The 19811-nt window shown below is 32.4% G+C and overlaps 1 protein-coding gene across 7 annotated transcripts in view; it reads right to left on the bottom strand.

Moving 5' to 3' along the window:
• The window catches only part of brp (ELKS/RAB6-interacting/CAST family member bruchpilot), a 528827-nt gene that overhangs the window by 404331 nt on the left and 104685 nt on the right, over positions 1 to 19811 (bottom strand). For 4 of the 7 annotated variants that reach the window (XM_072520527.1, XM_072520531.1, XM_072520529.1 and 1 more), the window contains exon 3: positions 14754 to 15009. In XM_072520527.1, the coding sequence (XP_072376628.1) occupies positions 14754 to 15009 (256 nt within the window). Of the gene's footprint in view, positions 1 to 14753; positions 15022 to 19811 lie in introns of all 7 variants that reach the window. The other 3 variants (XM_072520526.1, XM_072520528.1, XM_072520530.1) reach the window with 1 other exon arrangement.

The raw sequence follows: 19811 nt of genomic DNA, 5'->3' as shown, positions 1-19811 counted from the left end.
ATCCAAAGACTCAGAACCTCATCATACGAAAGCTTTTCTTCCTTACATCGAAGGTGTCATCTCTTGTCCGATCAATCAAAGACAACATTCCAAATAAACAACACCGAGTTTCTGAAATTTTTTGTGCAGACTGCCCCCGATCGTATATAGACCAAACAAATCGTAGAATCGAAAATAGGATTTATGAACATTCCATTTCTGTTCGCAATTCCGACTCAGTTTCAGCTCTATGTCAACACTATCTTCGCAAAATTGATTTTGAAAACCCCAGAACAATAGCCAACATCTGCTTCTATAAACCAAGAATTATCCGAGAATCCATAAAAATTTAAAAAAGGCCAAATTATCTCAATAAAAGAGATGACGGCGTACGGTTACCTTCGACTTGGAGACCTCCAGAAAGAAAATACGATCCGCTCCCCTCGTCAATCAAAATCCTACTGTCAGAAATGTTCACGTCAACCCCCGCGTCAATCCCCGCGCCGATATCCGCTCCAATCACCACGCTGGCCCCCACGCCGACCTTAGCCAAGGCCAGGTCAACATCGGCAGTATATATGACCCGTCCTCTATTCCCAACACCAGTAATGCACACATAACAAACACACAATTAATTATTGATTAAATTATTAGTAAACTAAAATCTTCTAGATGGGATAAACTTTGCTACTATTTGGATTCGATCTAAAAATTGTGTTCCCAGTCAAGACTACACAGTCAATTACGAATTTCGAAGTTTCAAACCCACGACTCCCTCTCCACCAACCATCTAGCTGCCGTTCGCGTTATATCAATTGGTGACTTTTCTAACTATATCAAAATAAAAAAAACTTAGACATAGTTATAATACAATAATACCAATATAACCACAAAAAACCAAATTAATGACAATTTCCAAAACACAACAAGACATTTTAAACATAAGAGGGGTTCCAATAGAAAAAGTAAAAAAATACAGATATCTTGGTACAACTATTAATGAAAATAATGAGTATACAGAAGAAATAAAAATGAGAATTGGATAAGCTAGAGCAACATTTAATAAGATGAGAAAAGTATTATGTAGTAGAGACCTTAGTTTGCAACTCAAAATAAGAATATTACGTTCAGATGTGTTTTCGGTGCTGCTGTATGGGGTGGAGGCCTGGACCTTAAAGAAAGAGGTGAGCGATCGACTTGAAGCATTCGAGATGTGGACCTACCGAAGAATATTAAAAATAAGTTGGGTAGACCGAATAACAAATGTTGAGGTCCTCAGAAAGATGACAAAGGAAATGGAAATCATGAATACGATTAAGATAAGTAAATTACAATATCTCGGCCACGTTATGTGTTGCTACAAACCATAATGCAGGGAAAAATACAGGAAAAACGAAGTATTGGAATTAGACGCATCTCCTGGCTCAACGATCTGAGAAAGTTGTATAATTGCGGTTCCGTCGACTTGTTCAGAGCTGCAATCTCAAAAGTGAAAATAGCTGTGATGATTACCAACCTTCTTAGAGGAGACGGCACCTAAAGAAAAAGAACCAAATTGTGAGCAATATTTAAAAAATCAAATATCAGTCACACATTTATTCATTCTCAGGACGTTTTCAAAAAGCAGTAGAAAATTGTGTTTTCTTTTTACTAAGAGTTGTCTATCATCGTATAGCCAATTTAAGTATATAATTGCAGATTGCAAGAATTGCCTGGTCTATAAGCAATACATCTCTATTTCTAGAAATCTTATTAATTGCCGAACACATGTGCGATTGGAATTTTCTGCTATTTTGCTCGTTGATTCGTGATTTCCGAGGTTGTTTCATTTGTTTAGAGAATGGTAAACGCCGAAACATGTGCGCCGTTCTATATCTGTAATAGTGATTTAAAAATAAATTCATCAGTTTATTGAGAATTGAAATCCTCAGAGTATTTGGAGAAAAGGTTAATGCATAGTTTATGTGGTTTTGAATCAAAATTATAGGGTTAGTGTACGACTATTTTAGGCGTATCTCGTATTCGGTATTTTAATATATAATCATTTTATTAGTATTTTATTTATCAACTTAATTTAACCGGATTTGTTAAAATTGGTGTATCTCACAATAATTTAATATTGAAACCTTTGTAGTAAAATAGTTACAACATAAACCGACAAAACGGAATATCGAAGGACTTGACAGCGAACGAAACGTGTGTTAATTTACAAATTACTAGCAATTCACACGTCTGTAATAAAAATAATATTGTATGACATTTGTGAGGAAGATCCTTTCGAATTGTTCTGGCGCCAATTACATCACTTTAACCCAGTTTCAGGTAACTAGTGTCGATGCACAGTAGCCCAGAGGGAACCGACGTCTTTACGTGCAGATACAACAGTTTCCACAGTTCGTTAGGTTTAGTTATTAGATTCATTTACTGTAGTTAATATGTTTTAGGAAGTTTTTGGATATGCATTAGAAGTGGTCGAATTAACTTTGTCAAAGCATTCGTGTTCTGTTTGGTAATTAGATGCATTTACTGTAGTTACTATGTTTTGGGAAGTTTCGTGGAGTGTATTAAAAGTAATTGGATTGGGCTGATCATTCTGCTGTTTGGTGGCCAACAGTCTTGCATTTTGTACAGTTAAATCCTTCTATAGCAAGGTATAATCGGTAAGTGGTATTAAAGCATGTTCAATCATCCCGTAAATACACCGTTTGATACGCCCCTGATCTTATGAAAGCAACTTAAAACTGTTGCCGAATCATATGTTTAACAAAAATTAGCAACGGAGTTGTCGAATTTAAACTCCCTAATTGCTTTTTAATTTAAATAAGTTCCCATAAATAAAATTTGAATGCCGAATACTTTAAAGTTCTATTTCGTGTCCAAAGAGTCACAGAAGAGAGATCCGATTGGCCGCGAGTTAAATCTGGTACAAAAATGTTCAATTTTGACACGAGCAAAAGGAGAGAGTGTATCAGTCAGGAAGAGAGCAATGGGGCGATTAACCAAATAAGGTTCGTTTTTTTGAGGTTTTGAAAAACAGGCAAAAGTTTCCCTGTATTCCATGTGTGTGGTGAGAAGAAGGTGATTTAAGCTTAAAATGCAGTGTGGCAGTCTTTGTAATGTATGTTAACAGCGTCCTTAAGGATAAGTAAGCCGACATGGTTTGAACCCATTGCCAGTCTAACCGATTTTCGGTGCACGCGCTCGTACGTCTTCAACGCGGTGGGTATATGCAACGTCTTCAACGCGGTGGGTATATGCAGGCTCCGGCGATTGAAATTAACAACTACAACTGTGGCAGTGTTGTGGGTAATTGACGATAAATACTAAGCACAAAAACCACATCCATTAGATGTGATACGCAAAGCAATTTTATAATTCTTTCTTTCTCATACGATGTGAGTATCATTTATGTGATTCACTTTACTTAAAATTATTATGTATTTGTTTTATTATTAGTTTATTAATTTATTCTCTTTCTAGCTTATAAATGCTATAAAATTATAAAAATGAATCCTTCACACTTTTATGGCCATAGTAGTAAAAAAAGAAGCTACGAGTCAGTGAAAGTCATAATCCAGAAAATTTTAGCGATTCAAGTGATGTGCCTTCTGAATGTTCAAATTATTCTTCAGCAACAAGTTCATCTTTCGAAGAAGACATTTAATTACCTACTATAATAATATACTATAGTAATAATATTAAGCACAAAAACCACATGCATTACATGTGATACGCAAAGCAATTTTATAATTGTTTCTTTCTTATACAATGTGAGTCTCTAGAATGAAGAAATGGGTCGATGTAACAGTATGCGAGATGAAAAAAATTTTAGGTATCTTGCTTGTAACTGGACTTACAATGGCTATCCAATACCCGAACATAGAAGATTTATTGGCGACGAGACAGTCTATTTTACCATCCAATGTTTCACTAAATTGGAATGAGCTACAACATATTTTCTTTGATACTGAAAAACTGACACGTTTGTGATAATTTAACAGTTCAACCTAACAATAGATTATACAAAATAGATGCTTTCATCAAGTGTTTATTTTAAAAATTTAAGAGATCGGTACCCCCGGGGAAGAAATAATTGTCGATGAAACTATGATTTCTCACCGAGGAAGACTACTATTTCGACAATATAATCCCGGCAATTCTCATAAATATGGAATAAAATTATTTAAGCTATGCAAGATGTCAGGATATATATGGAATTTCTCCATAATATACTGCGGCCAGGGTACATCTACAATATTACCTGGATTAGACCACCCCGGATCTGTTGTTGTTTCTTTATCTGACCAATTACTTGACAAAGGTCACACTCTTGTAGCAGACAACTGATACAGCAGTATTCCTATAGCCTCTTTTTTGAAAAATAGAAACACAGAATACTGCGGATTAATGTCTCTCTTAACATCTTTATCAACGTCTGTTTTGCCTTGCAATATTTAAAAGAATAAAGCGGAATTCTTGAATTTGGTTTCGAAAATTAGTCTACGATTTTATAAATACATTAATTGAAAAATTGTATCCCGTTCTGACGATGTCACCTTATACTAAATACTTTTTCTTACTTACAAATATTTTACCACTAAATTATTTGTACAATAATTATTTTAGTACGCTTATCAAAACTAAATAATTCTTTTTCAGCTCTTTTGTAACAGCATTGATTTTGCTACGTTTTATGCACTTCGCTCTATTTGCAGCGACTATTGATGCTGTTATCTTTAATATGACTTCAAAAGACATGAAACTCTCCTGAGTAATTCCGTTCTTTTAAATTACGTCTAAAGGAAGTAGCGCATAGACGTTTTGTAAATGTATGTATAAAATTCCCATTCCTATGATGTTCTAAGCACTACTAAATGTATCGTGCAATATGCTCGAGAGAACTGAGGGTTGTGAAACTTACATTATAGTATATTTACAAAGCTTAATAAAATCCAGTAATGTAAAACGTATGATTATACTAACTTTGTAATAATAATAAAGCAAACGGAAGATGATACTTCTGTAGTGGTCATGTAAGAAGCTATAATTACTAAAAATTTGATTAGCTAGGTTCTGAAACTACTTTCTTGTGGCATGTTGAATTTAAAAAAGTATTAGATATATTTATATGGGATTAAGCCACAATTAATGGTTGTATTGAAAATCACATTTTTAACTATGTAAATAGTGTTCAAAAAATCAATAACTTGAGATATGCACATGACACTTTAATAATCGCAGCAAATCAAGAAGAAATGGAAGACATAATGAGACGTCTGGAGGAAAAAAGCAAAATATATGGACTACAGCTAAATAGGAGTAAGACAAAGATCATGATAGTAGACAGAGCTCGGAATAATCTTCAACACATTAAAGAAATTGGGGGCTTTGAAGTAGTAGATAGTTTCATATACCTGGGGTCCCTAATAACAAATGACATAGGGTGTGACAGAGAGATACGTAGAAGGTTGACTATTGCTAGAACAGCTATGATGAAACTGGTAGCAATTTGGAAAAATTCTAGCATAACAATACACACAAAACTAAGGCTGGTAAACGTGGACCTTAAAGAAAGCGGATAAAAATAAACTGGAAAAAACCTTTTGAAATGTGGGTATACCGCCGTATGTTGAGAATATCCTGGATTGATCATCGCACTAACGTATCGATATTACACCAACTTAAAGTAAAGGATAGATTGCTTAAACAAATACAACAGAGATATTTGCAGTATTTTGGAGACATTTTTAGAAGAACAGGCACGATGGAAAAACTGATAGTCGAGGGTAGAGTTGAAGGAAAGAGACCTAGGGGAAGATCTCCAAGCCGTTGGGTAGATCAAACAAAAATACTGATTAACCAAGGGTTACATAAAGCCGAACAACTAGCCTAGGACAGAGAAGGATGGAGAGAAATCGTGCAAAAACTGTAAAGGCCTGATAGTGTCACCACATCCCAAAAGGGATTAGGACTGAGGAGGAGGAAATAGTGTTTTACGTTTGGACTTGCGCTCGAAAACAAAACTAAAAGTATGAAAGCATTCTCAAAAATGTTATTATCAAAAATCTACGAAAATGTAGAATCAAAGGTATTTGTTTAAGGTTATGTCATTTCAAAATTGACATGCTTGGCCTCGATTTTGTACGCAGCAACATGTAAATGGCCGAAAAACTCTGAGAGAGGTATTTTTACCCTAGGAATATCAAATTCTGATTGTTTTGTGTGTTTTTGGTGTTATCCGTTTGTGTAAACTGTATACTAATTGCGATTATGTAATGTAAAATTGTGAAAAGGCAGATTTGTGTTTTGTGTATTATGTTGCACATGTATTTTGTTGCACATTTATTGTTTATAAGATTGTAGGTGATATTTTTAAACCTTCTGTTAATCCGCTACTGTTGATATATTTTTGTTGTTGACTTTTCCTTTTAGTATTGCCAACTAAAGCTTCGTTAAACATTCGCTAAACTTTAAATGTTTCTTTGTTGTCAGGATATAAGGTTAGGACTACGCCTAAGAATACTTCAGTGTTACGTATTCACTACTCTCCTTTATGGTTTAGAAACATGGACATTAAAACAAGTGCATCTAAATAAGTTGGCCGCCTTTGAATTTTGGTGTTACAGAAGAATTCTACGAATATCATGGACTCAAAAAACGTCAAATGAAGAAGTTACTATAAGAATAGGAAATAAATCTAAAATAATATTAACTATCAAAAGAAGAAAACGTGAGTACTTAGGCCATGTTATGAGAGGGCAAAGATACTCAATATTGTAAAATTTGAGGAAAGCAACATATGGGAAGACGCAAAATATCGTGGCTTAAGAACTTGAGGGACTGGTTTGAATTCAATAGTGCAGAACAACTTAGAGCCGCAGTCAACAGGGTCCGTATAGCCATGATGATTTCCAACCTTCGATAGAAGATGAAGATGGAACTTAAAAAAAAGAACCAAAGCCTGCTACATTCTGCTGATGGGTTTGCTACACATTTTAATTCGTTAAGCAGGATGTGGCCTGTTCTTCGACTTTTCTGTTTTTCATGTCTGTTTCTGTCATGATTATTGTTGCACCTTTTCATTATGATCTGTGTTCATTGTCCCAGGCACGTTTGCATATTTGGGATTTCTCTAAGTCTCTGTTCTTGATGTAAGTTTTTTGTTCCTTTATTCTGACACTTAGTGATCTTGCAGTTTCTCCTACGTAGTAGTTGTTGCATTCACATGGTATTTTATAAATGTAGTTTTCTGATTTTTTTTTTCTATTGGGAGATAAGTCTGTTTTTTACTAATAGTTATCGACGTGATTACAGAAACAATTTTCTTTTGTTCTTACAATTATTCAATACAATCAAACATGCTAAGCATATGTGATTTGTATGTTTTGATGTTCTCATAATTTATATATATATATATATATATATATATATATATATATATATATATATATATATATATATATATATATATATATATTGTTGCGGTATTAAAAATTGAAGGGTAAAAATATTAAATGTACGATGAAATCAATATTTCAGAGATTATAGAAAATAAAAAAAATACTCCGAGCTGTATGGAATTAACCAAAGGTAATCTTAGTCATAAATAATCTTTTGTATAAATATAATAAGTGAAATAGTGCGGGTACAATGACTAGAAGTTAACGATGGTTTTTCCCCATAAGCCATAAAGTGTTCCGTAAGCCGGATTTGCGCCATGAAAAGGACAATAGAAATAGTTAATAAATAAATGATTGTTCGAAATATGTAAATAGCCAGTAGAAATTAAGTGACCTTGTAGAAATAATATGAATTAGGAAAGTTTGTAGGTATTTCTGATTTTATGTGGGAGTGGTATGCAAATTTCTGATTGGCCGAGAATTTGGAAAGTGGTGATGGTTGTGTATAATGAGAGGTTGGATGAGAGATGAGAGAGGCAGTTAGTTCCAGTTTCTTAAAGTGAATGGTTGGTTTTCGAGGTGGCTTCCAAGGGTAGTAGGCGATAAAGAATAAGTTGTGAGTTGATGAAGTAATTGTGTCCGACGGTAGCTGATCTGGTACAAATTTGTAAGTAAACTTTTCCTACTTGTATTCTACGTATCGCTGTTTATTTCGGAACGAGAGATTAAGTTTGGCGAGAGGAAAAGAGGTTGGCATCATTGACAAGGTACGTGCATTCGAAGGAGAGCATTGAAGACACTAAATCGCAATATCTTGTTTAATATTGCCAATTACATAGGAGGCTGCTGAGAACTGATAGTTCATTTTGCATGGAACAAGGAATTGGACAACTCAAGGCAGAGGAAGCGTTTCAACGGGAGAAACATTCATAATATAATAAATTTGAGAATTTTGGGTAAAAAAATATTATATCATATTAGTAACGTGTGAATAAGTTGTCGATAGTCGAAGGAGATCAAATTTGTTCTGAGAGGGGACACGGAGCTGTGGAGAGAATTGGATAATTCATACAAATTTTTAGTGGTACAATCGTTATATCAAAATTGCATTAGGAAGGACACTGAATATTATTTGATTCGTTTATGTAGAATAATAAGCTGTATCTTAGATTGTAGTTGTGTTATATTATCCATGCATTATTGAAGGTTCACGTACGTAGAACGAATTTTGTTTGATAAACATTGTATGCCTAATCATTTTTGGAGGTATTTTAATCAGTTTATTTTATTACATTATTTTCATATCATATTATGTTGTTTTATTCCGTTATTCTTTGGACCTAACCCATCAGCTGTAAAGTATAGATATTGAAGCACGAGTAAATCCTGAGATAACAAAATTGAAAGGTGTGATATAAATCATAAATCAAAAATTTTAATAATGTTTTATATATATTTTTTGTAGTTTTAAAATTAAAATTCTAGATATCACATTAATATATATATATATATATATATATATATATATATATATATATATATATATATATATATATATATATATATATAATTTTGAAAATGTTAAAAATTTAATCCATTTTATAGCAGTTATATGAAATTTTGCTGCTGATGTTATATTGAGGAATTTTACATGACATTTTCTATTGTTTTTTTTTTATTTATTTATACAATATATTAATGAATTTATTTTGGATATTTATGTGTTTTATTAATCCTTGTGGTCCTCTTACTTGCAAATACAACAGCAGAGATCCTAAACCACGAAAACAAAGCCTGAGTAAAATTGAGTTAAGGTAAGCTACTTGAACAATTGTAGTATTAATTCAAAATCCATAAATTTGCTTAGCATAATATATATATATATATATATATATATATATATATATATATATATATATATATATATGTTTGGGAAAGTATATACTATTTGTTTTCATATTTTTACATTTAATATTTTTCTGTTACGGTACTGTAATGTGATCCAATTCAATGCTATGTATTCTAACGACTTTGGTAAAATATATTGCTTCCTGTAAAATTGCTAAACTGGTTGTCTCATTTATTATGTTTTAAGTACGGAGAATTTGACTTCTCTTTTGTATTCTGTGTCAGAAATATGCACACAAGTGTACGGTTTCGTATTACGGTCTCAATTAACTTAAATTATCGCATTCAAAATCATAATATAATAGGGTGATTTATTGATGTACCCTCTTCCACCCAACGGCCAAAAGGTTGTTTTCTGACCTGCAATCTCGACACTTCCTCCCAAGACAGCGAACGAAACACACCAAGTTTGTTGGCTCTTGTGCCATAGAGCCGCGTCGGCGGGCGTCCCGACGTACCAACGAGATTTTCTTGGCTAAGAACACATCAGTATTTCAAGGGGTAAATCTATATTCTTTGTACAAACATCAATAATGAGTAAGACCAGTTAATTTCTTAATTTACTGACAGTTGTGTTTGCTATTTGTCGCTAATTTATTCACAAACAAAATATAGCATTTTTACTTTATAATTATTTATCTAATATCATTTAACCAGCGACCTCTTAAGTTTTATACAAAACAATATATATATATATATATATATATATATATATATATATATATATATATATATATATTATATAAACTATCTGATAGTTGTTATCACAGAGCAGTAATTTATATAAAATAATGAAATAAAAAGAGAATAAAGTTCCAATGCTTCGGTGCTAATACGCAATCTTGGTAATTGCACTCCATATATTGAAAAATACAGAGACTATAAATACAAAAAGAGTCAAGTTAGTTAGTTTCTAAAAGCTCGCAATCCAATTAAAATTGTATAAAGGGAAAAGAAAATAAGATTTTTTTGTTTTGTAAATTCACTTAAAAAAAGAATGGTTTTCCAAAGTAATCTTTCCCTGTTACAGTTGGGAGCAAAGACACCAGAACACTTAAAAGTTAACTATATTAATTAACGTTAACAGTAATATGATTTTCGTAGCTTAGTAAATTTCAGCTGGTCGTTGATTAGGTTGTATTTCGCCGACTCCTAAGACAATTTAATTTTAATTTGTTTTAAAATATTATGTTTAATAAAATATTGTGTTAATAAAGGCCAAAACGCAGAAATTTTGAAGCAATTTAAATTTGATCTCAATAAATGAAATGTTAGATATGTATATGAAATAATACTTAATGATTAAAAAAGAAACAATTTATCAGATTTTTTAAGTTTAATTAGCAGTACAAACACTAAAGTAAGTAGAAATATAGTGAGGAAGAAATACAATCAAATCTCCAGTAACAGCTACTAACAGGAAATACCTAAATTGGTCGCTATATAAAGGTGCCCGTCTGAGGTAAATGGTTACCTATTGGGCGCATCTCTAGGTTCAGGTAGCGGATAACCCATAAGTTTTCAATATTATTACACCTTTATTGCTTTTTCTACTATACTAGATATAGCCCAGTCTGGTTATACAAAAATCATCGATTTCACGGCAAAATGTTTCGCAGATATCTGAAGCTTTTAAGACATAGGTGGAGGTTACTAGATGACGAATAGATAAAAAGATACTCCTATTTTTACCTTGCGTTTTTTTTAAACAATAATTTATGGTCAGAATTTGATTTTTTATCTATAAGTTTTTTCCCATATAATCTAAATAAACAATATTTATACCATTTTTTTATATCAAGAATATCTTTATTTTCCCGTTTTTTCAATTAAAATTAATAAATAATTTACGGAGATATTTGCAAAAAAGCAGTTTTTTTGCACTAATTTATAAATTTAATTAATTTTTTTATTAACAAAATAAAATGTTATTAATACATTTCAACATTGAGGAATTACCGTCCTTTAAATTTGTGCGAAATTTCCCCCCGATCGGTCAAATAGTTTAAAAGTTATTCAATTTGTTTATCCCTGGGACTAATTATTTAAACCATTGAACTTGCCCTATAAATGATTCCAGGCACATTTAACAAATTTCATAGAATTCTTTAAGATTTATACTATCTCAGAAGTTAAATGAATATTGAGTTTTCATCAAAATTATTTACAAAATAAACGTTTGAAAAAGGGGTATGTTTTTTACTTATAAACAATTGTAATAACTTCTATATTTTTTAAGCTACAGACTTGTACGTACAACCATTAGATAGCTGGTAAAAAAACTCACATTTAACAAAAAAAAAATAAACCTTCTATGAACAATAGGAACGAAGTTAGCGACAATTTTTTTGTTAATTATTATGTTAATTATTATTATGTATCTCCATTGTTTATAAACATTAAAAAGTAAAATTTGCACAAATTTTTAATGAAAATCTAAACTTTATATTGAATTTTATAGCTATAAAATTCATCAAATTCTTCGAAACTTAAAACCTTTCGAAACGAAGTTACTTTCGAAAGATCGACATAGCAAAGTGGAGGGGAAACTGTTTTAGTTCCTCGCTGCAAAATTTAATATTACGGTTACGGATTTATCATTCAAAAGCTTCAACAGTTCTGTTGGAATTTCATCAGGTCCATTTGCTTTTCCATTTTTATGCTTCTTTCAATATGTCTGGCCCAGTTGCATTGATTATCTGAGTTAAGTTGTTTCTATCGTCTTCAAATAATTCATTCAGGTAGTCTGTCTCTTTTTATTTTATTCTCTAGATCTACAATAAAATTTCCATCTTTGTCTTTAAGTTTACCTATTTGGCATTTCTTTATGCTTCCTGTTATCTCTTTTACTTTTTTGTGCATATTGAACGCATCGTACTTTTTCTCATAGGTTTCCATTTCTTCACATTGTTCTTTAATCCATTCCTCTTTGGCTTCTTTTATTCTCTTTTTTATGTGTTTATTTATTTCTTTGTATTTGTCTGGGTAATTCTTCATCTTTCTTCTTTGTTCCATCAAGTCTAGTATATCTTTGTGTCATCCACCCCTTATTCTTTTTTGTTGTTTTTGTAAGATGTTTCTTTCCTGCTGTTTGTATAGCTGTATTTATGTACTTTAATTTTTGGTTAACGTTGTTTATATCGTTAATTTGTTGCTGCACTGAACGGAGGTTTTTATTTATTTCTTCTCATGTTTCTTGTCGTATATTTTTGTTTCTAAGTTTATTTAAATCTAGTGCCTTTCTGTGTGGTCTTCTAATCTTTTTTGGTCTCGCATCTATTACAGTAACTACCGGGTTATGATCTGAGCCTATATCAGCTCCTGGGTACGTCTTAGGACATTTGACAGCATTATGATACCTCCTTGCTATCATAATGTAGTCTATTTGATTTCTCACTATTTTTTCTTTGGTATGTTGTGGAAATGTCCAATTTGAAAAAGGTATTTGTTATTACGAAGTCTTCACTTTGGCAAAATTGAATCAATCGATCTCCTCTGTCATTTCTATTTCCAAGCCCATATTTTCCTACTTGTTTTCCTACCTTACCTTGACCCACCTTGGCATTAAGATCGCCCATTAATATGTTAATGTATGGAAAGACTGACTTAATAAGTGAAAACAAACAACCTGCAACAAAAAGGTTCAGACCTGACAGTAAAGTCGAATAAATGAACCAAATTTTAACTTTTAAACCAATGTATGTAAAAAAAATAAAAAAAGTAAAGTTCAATAAACATTGCAAAATTTAATAAGGCAAGTGATGAAAAAATCGACTTATTTTATCAAAGCAGTAAGGCAGATTAGATTAATATTGTATATCATATTTGTAAGAAAAATAGAATAAAAATCAATATTGTTAATTATAAAAATACAAACAATTATATTTAATATAAGGAATATAATAATATAATGTGTAAAAAATTACCTGAAATTTAATTTATAAAATATATAAGTATTATTACATCATTGATATAAAATGAAAAAACATATGTTGATTTTCCGGGATTTTCCGAGATTTATGGGGGGTGAAAATTATGTCATCATTATTACCTAATACTGCGACAGACTATTCGAGCAAATTAAAAAAAAGTAAGTATTTAGGGTGAATTTCAAATGGACTCAATTTTTCCGAGTTTTCCCATATTTTCCGGCCAGTGAAAACTATGTAGTTATTCATATTTCGACGAGCTACCCCAGAATAAAAAAAAGAGGCTTGCAGCTGCAAAGAAAGCCGAGATAATGTAAATTTTTCCTACGTGTTGCAATTTGAAGTTCCGATGCCGAAAAAAAAAACGGAGCTGAAAGAGATATCCTCTCCACTTTCCTATGTCGATCTTTCGAAAGTACCGTCGTTTCGAAAAATTAGATAAATTTTATAGCTATAAGTTTCAATATAAAGTTTAGATTTTCATTCAAAATTTGTGCAAATTTTACTTCTTAATGTTTATAAACAATGGAGATATGATTTTTTTAAAAATAGTCACTAACTTCGTTCCTATTGGTCATACAAGGTTTTTTTATTTTTTAATGTGAGCTATTTTACCAGCTATCCAATGGTTGTACGTACAAGTCTATAGCTTGAAAAATATAGAAGTTATTACAATTGTTTATAAGTAAAAAACATACCCCTTTTTCAAACGTTTATTTTGTAAATAATTTCGATGAAAACTCAATATGCATTTAACTTCTGAGATAGTCTAAGTCTTAAAGAATCCTGTGAAATATGCTGAATGTGTCTAGCATCATGCATAGGGTATGCTCAGTAGTTTAAATAATTAGCCTCAGGGATAAACAAATTAAATAACTTATAAAATATTTGACTGATCGGGGGGAAATTTCGCACAAATCTAAAAGATGGTAATTCCTTGATGTTTAAATGTATTAATACCATTTTATTTTGTTAATAAAAAAAATTAATAAAATTTATAAATTAGTGCAAAAAAACTGCTTTTTTGCAAATATCTCTGTAAATTATTTATTAATTTTAATTAAAAAACGGGAAAATAAAGATATTCTTGACGTAAAAAATGACATAAATATTGTTTATTTAAAATATAAGGGAAAAAATTTATAGACAAAAAATCAAATTGTAACCATAAATTATTGCTTAAAAAAAAACGCAAGGTAAAACTAGGAGTATCTTTTCATCTATTCATCATCTAGTATCCCCCACCTATGTCTCAGAAGCTTCAGATATCTGCGAAACATTTTTCCACCTTTTTTTTAACCAGACTGGGCTAATATGCATAAGAAGGAAGTACCTAGAAGTTTGCTTGCTAGTTAAAAGTTATAAAATAGTTTTCTTTCTATTATTAAATACTTATACACTGGTCTATACGATACTCGTTAAAGGGCATCGTCAATAAACTATATTATCTAACGGTTAAAACTAATTATAGATATATTATGGTTGTAGAGTAATATATCCTAAAAATATATTCACCAAACATAAATATTAAGCTTACCTGATTTTCGCTACTTAGTAATTTGAGCTGATCGTTGATTAGGCTGTACTTGGCTGACTCTTCTTTCCTTAATGCCCGTTCTTTCTTCAGTTCTGGGCTCCAGAAAGTCTTGATGGAATGCATAGACGATCCCAATTTTTGATTGGTCAGTTCTAGTTCTTTCTTTAGGTTCGCTAGGTCTCGCTGAAGGTCTGAATTTTGGTGCTGAAGTTCTCCGATGAAGGGTTGGTGGGAGGTTGGAGATTGACGAGCGGATCTGGAAATAAAACTACTACAATATTAGGACAATAGAAACAAATAATTACTATAAAGATATTCATAATATATAGCATGTGTATCAAAATCTCATAAATATTTAGCCTAGGTTATGTAAGGGAACAATATTTTATTATAATTGGTCGTAGGAGCTTAAGAGCTATAACTTACTAACAATTATTGGTATAAGATAAACATAAATATAAGTTTTTTTATTCTCCTTCTTCTTCATGTGCCTTGTTCGTTCCGAACGTTGGCAATCAACATGGCTATTCTGACTTTGTTTACGGCAGATCTGAATAGTTCAGCAGACGACAATCTGAACCATTGCCGCAAGTTTTGGAGCCACCAGTGTCTTCTCCTCCCTGGACCCCTTCTGCTGTCTATTTTCCCTTGAACGATTAAATGTTTTTTTATAGCTACGTTTATTTACAATTTACATAATTACAGAGTATTAAGTTAACGTGTTACTGGTTTTGGGCGTGAAGAATGATGTCTCACCTTATTCTATTTTGATTTAGATTTGAAGTAGGTCTTAGGGCCAGGTTCTATCTAGTCTCCTTGTGACTGGACCATTATTGAATAATTTCCTTACTAGCTCATTTTCGTGGTGAATGGTATGTTCATTGTCTGACACCGCGGCTCGATCTCATAAGTCCTAGTGAAGTGTTGGATTACTTTCGTACCATGGTGCATCCATTATGGATATTAGCATTTTAGACTAAAATTTTTGAATATTCAGCGACGTTGACTTTGAATATTCACATAGGTGTAGCCTGTAATACCAGATAGGTTTGAGTATGGCTTTGTATAGAAGAATTGTGTTTTAGATATTGAGTTTTGATTTACGTTCAAAGAGCGAATACATTTGCCGAAATTTTAAGTCGAGCTGTCTTCTTTTGGTTTGTATAAAATATGTTTCTTCCAAATGAAACGTTAGTCAAGATGAAGGCCAAGCCATTTAGCGTATGTTACTATTAAGTAGTATCCTTACATTGTCCATTCTCACAGGTGTTCATGTGTTGTGACGGTTAGTAAATGATTAGTGAGTTGATTTTGTTTTGTTTACTTTTGTTCGCCATTTTGTGTACCAATCACTAAGAGTGTCCAGATCATGTTGCAGGTCTTATGAGACTACCCCGCGGGGTTGATAGAACAGAGGTTGGATAGTTGGTCATTGAATTTTACAGAGTAATATCTATTTGATATGTAGGATTTGATTGGAAGGAAATAGTTACTGGATAGTGCTTTTTTAATTTATAAAACAGATCTCTGTGTCAGATTTGTCAAACGCTTGTGAGGTGTCTAGGAATTATAGCGTTGCAGTATTTCATTTCTTCAAGACTTTTTCTCCGTTCAACGTATCTGCGTATATCTTTTGTAGCAACAATATTTTAAAAACTTTGCTTACGGTTGCGAGTAGGCTAATGGATCGATAAGATGTTACTTCATTGTGCTCTTTTCCTGGCTTAAGGATCGTAATGATTTCAGCAAATTTTCATTTTTTTTTTGAAAAATCTGCAATATAAGTTGACATAAACAATTCTTCTAAGGTAACAGGCTAATTCTATAATTCATACTAACTTACTATTACTAACAATACTAACCTTTTTTATGCATACATGTCCTATTTTAGCTCGATACAGCCATTATTATATTTTTGACAGCTGCATAAATTTGACTTGTTAAGAACAATGACACATATAGGAAAAAACGATTTTGTATCATTCATATTTGAGAAATAAAGCGGTGAAAGAATCATAAGAAAAGCTGGATAAATATTATAAGACTTCCTTCTAAGAACTCCTTCATTCAAACTACTCTGTGAAATTGTGGTTCCGTGAATTTCGTAGTAGCTGTATATCTACATTGGATAAACCACGTGCTGGACGGCACTCTGACGTATTTACACAGGAAAATGTGAATAAAGTTCATGAAGTAGTTTCAGCTGATCGTAAGGAGAAGATTGGATGTTTCGACCTTATAAAGCGCAATCCGTTGGACTTTTGGCATTGATTGGTAACTGTTTATGAAACTTGGATTCAATACCATCAGAGAACATAATGAACGAATGCACTCTCGGCACTGGACTGAAGCCGAAAAAAGTGCTCCAAAGCGGCCAAAAGTTGTCGGAAAGGTTATGGCCACTGTATTGTAAGAATTTAAAGTAATTTTTTATTTCACTGTATAGAAAAAGTAAAACTTGTTTGACTCAATAGTCAATATTATGGTACATAATTGAATAAATCGAAGCAGAAACTGAGTGAGAAACGGCCTCACATGCAAAAGAACAAAGTATTAATTCCTCAAGATATTACTGAGGAAGTCAGTAAAAAATGGCTGCGTATGCAAAAGGAAAAAGTGTTGTTTCTCAGAGACTATGCACCCACTCACAAGAGTGTTATGACAATGACAAAAATTCGCGTTTTCCGTTCATTAATTCAATTTCATTTTAACTTCTTTGCTTCTACAGTTTTCTTTTAATATTTCTAACCATACTTCTCCATTAACCACAGTTTTTTTCTACATTTTTGTCAACATATTCGTTTGGCTTCATTCCTTTTAGCATGACACTCTGCTACATTTTTATTTCTAATAATTCTTTTTTTTTGTATTCTATATTTTTTTATTTAATTTGCTCGTCGGCAGTGGTCATTAAATCCGCAGTAAAGATTGTGCGTGAAATATTTGAACAAGTCGAAATTATGGGAGTCAAGTTCTTTTACGATAAAAATGAAATTATTTTATTCTAGTAACTTTTATTGTCCCGCCATACAGCAAACTCCCTATGCGTAGATTATGACATAATGTAGGGACTTTTAGTGATTTATAAGTTGGCAAAATATTGGAGTATTGCCAGTTGACTTCTCGCGGCTTTTTGTTATTGTGTTTCTGAATTGGAGGTTAGGTCGTGTTGGTTATTTACTTTGTTCTTTTAGTTCTTTTAGAAACTAATAAATCTGTATAAATTTTCAAAAATGCCTAAAGCTTTAGGAAGTTGTGCCTAGAAAATGGTCAGTTCTTTAGTTGAAGACAGAACGTGACCATCAATCTATATTAGGTGTTTCCGTTTGAAGTAGTTAGGGATGTAAATAATTATTTGCACTATTTCTTTTTAAATACTGATATAAAATGTTTTGAGCAATATTTAATTTTACATTTTTAAACAATCACATCTCATTTTGAGTAAAAATTGAGGTTGTACGGAAGTTTAAATTTTTAGAGAGTAGTAGCAGCGTTAATTATAAGCATATCCCTTGTAAATAAAATTCCAGCAAAAGCCGATAATGGTAAAACATTAAGAAACCCAAAGCAAAAAAGACAACGAGCGCTAAATATTTCCCTATATGCAGCGGAAGTGTGGCTAACGTCAACAAAAATAATAAAATAGAATGAGAACAGTTAAATTGGACTATATGAGAAGATGTCTACAAATCCCCAGAGAGGATAGAAGAACAGAGGAAATATGGAACAGAAATAGAAAAAAAAATAGAATGTTCAATCATTAAAAAGATGGAAAACGTAGCCCTGCAATGGTACCGATATGTACAAAGAATGACAGCACACGAGGCGGAAAAGACCTACCATAACATGGAAAAGGTACATGGGTAACTGGGAGAATCACATAATTTTTGGTACGTATGGAATTTTTATGGAAGACATACGTTAAGAATATATTCGATGACGACAGAGATAACAACCAGATAATTATGGAATATGACACAGGACCACCAATCACTCAAGACGAAGTCGAAGCCGCAACTAAAGCAACCAAAGCAAACAAAGCACCAGGGCCCGACAACTTCTATTCAGAATTTCTAAAAATCATGGGAGCCGAAGGGTAAAATGGCTTATGACAACGTTCAATAAAATCTATGACTCGGGAAAAATCCCAGAGAGCTGGTTAAAATCTACATTTATTGCTATAAATATAAAACCTAATGCAAAAAAATGCGAAGAGCATCGTATTATCAGTCTGATGAGCCATCATGATAATACACAAAAGAATTTATCAGAAATGCGAGTCACAGATCTCACGAACGCAGCTTATATTCAGGGATGCGTTAGGTACAAGAGAAGCCTTGTTCGCGGTTCAGGTATTATTTCAAAGGTGCAGAGACGTCAACTGCGATATTTATGTATGCTTTATCGACTACCAGAAAGCTTTCGACAGAATCAAGCACGATAAGCTCATGGATATACTACAGGCAACTGATCTGGATAACAAAGACCTTCGAGTAATCAGGAACATATACTACAACCAATCAGCAACCATTCGGGTGAAAGACCAACTAACAGAAGAAGTTGTAATAAAGAGAGGAGTACGACAGGGCTACATACTCTCTTCCCTATTATTTAACGTCTATTCGGAAACGTCATGAGCCAGGTCTTAGAGCATATCAAAGAGGGTATTCTCATAAATGGTGAGCGCCTGAATAACATCAGATATGCAGACGACACCATCCTCTTTGCAGACAGTTTAGAAGGTTTACAGACACTAGTAACGCAATTGTGGAGAATAAGTCAAGAATACGGGCTTGATTTTAACATCAAGAAAACAAAGTACATGGTCATCAGTAAGAAGCATATTCCACCTAGTCAATTACTGGTAGATCAGCAACAAATACTCCAAGTGCCCCGTTACTACTATTTAGGAACCATCATAAACGACCAATGAGACCACTCAGTTAAGATAAAACAAAGAATTGAAAAAGCCAGGTCAGCATTTGTCAGAATGAACAAGATATTTAAGAGCCACGACCTACCCTTAAAAACGAAAATCCGTTTATTGAGATGCTACGT

Source organism: Diabrotica undecimpunctata, chromosome 1 (assembly GCF_040954645.1).
Source record: "Diabrotica undecimpunctata isolate CICGRU chromosome 1, icDiaUnde3, whole genome shotgun sequence".
Lineage (NCBI taxonomy): Eukaryota > Metazoa > Arthropoda > Insecta > Coleoptera > Chrysomelidae > Diabrotica > Diabrotica undecimpunctata.
The sequence above is the reverse complement of the archived record's forward strand: the minus strand, read 5'-3'. Positions and strand labels throughout refer to the sequence as shown.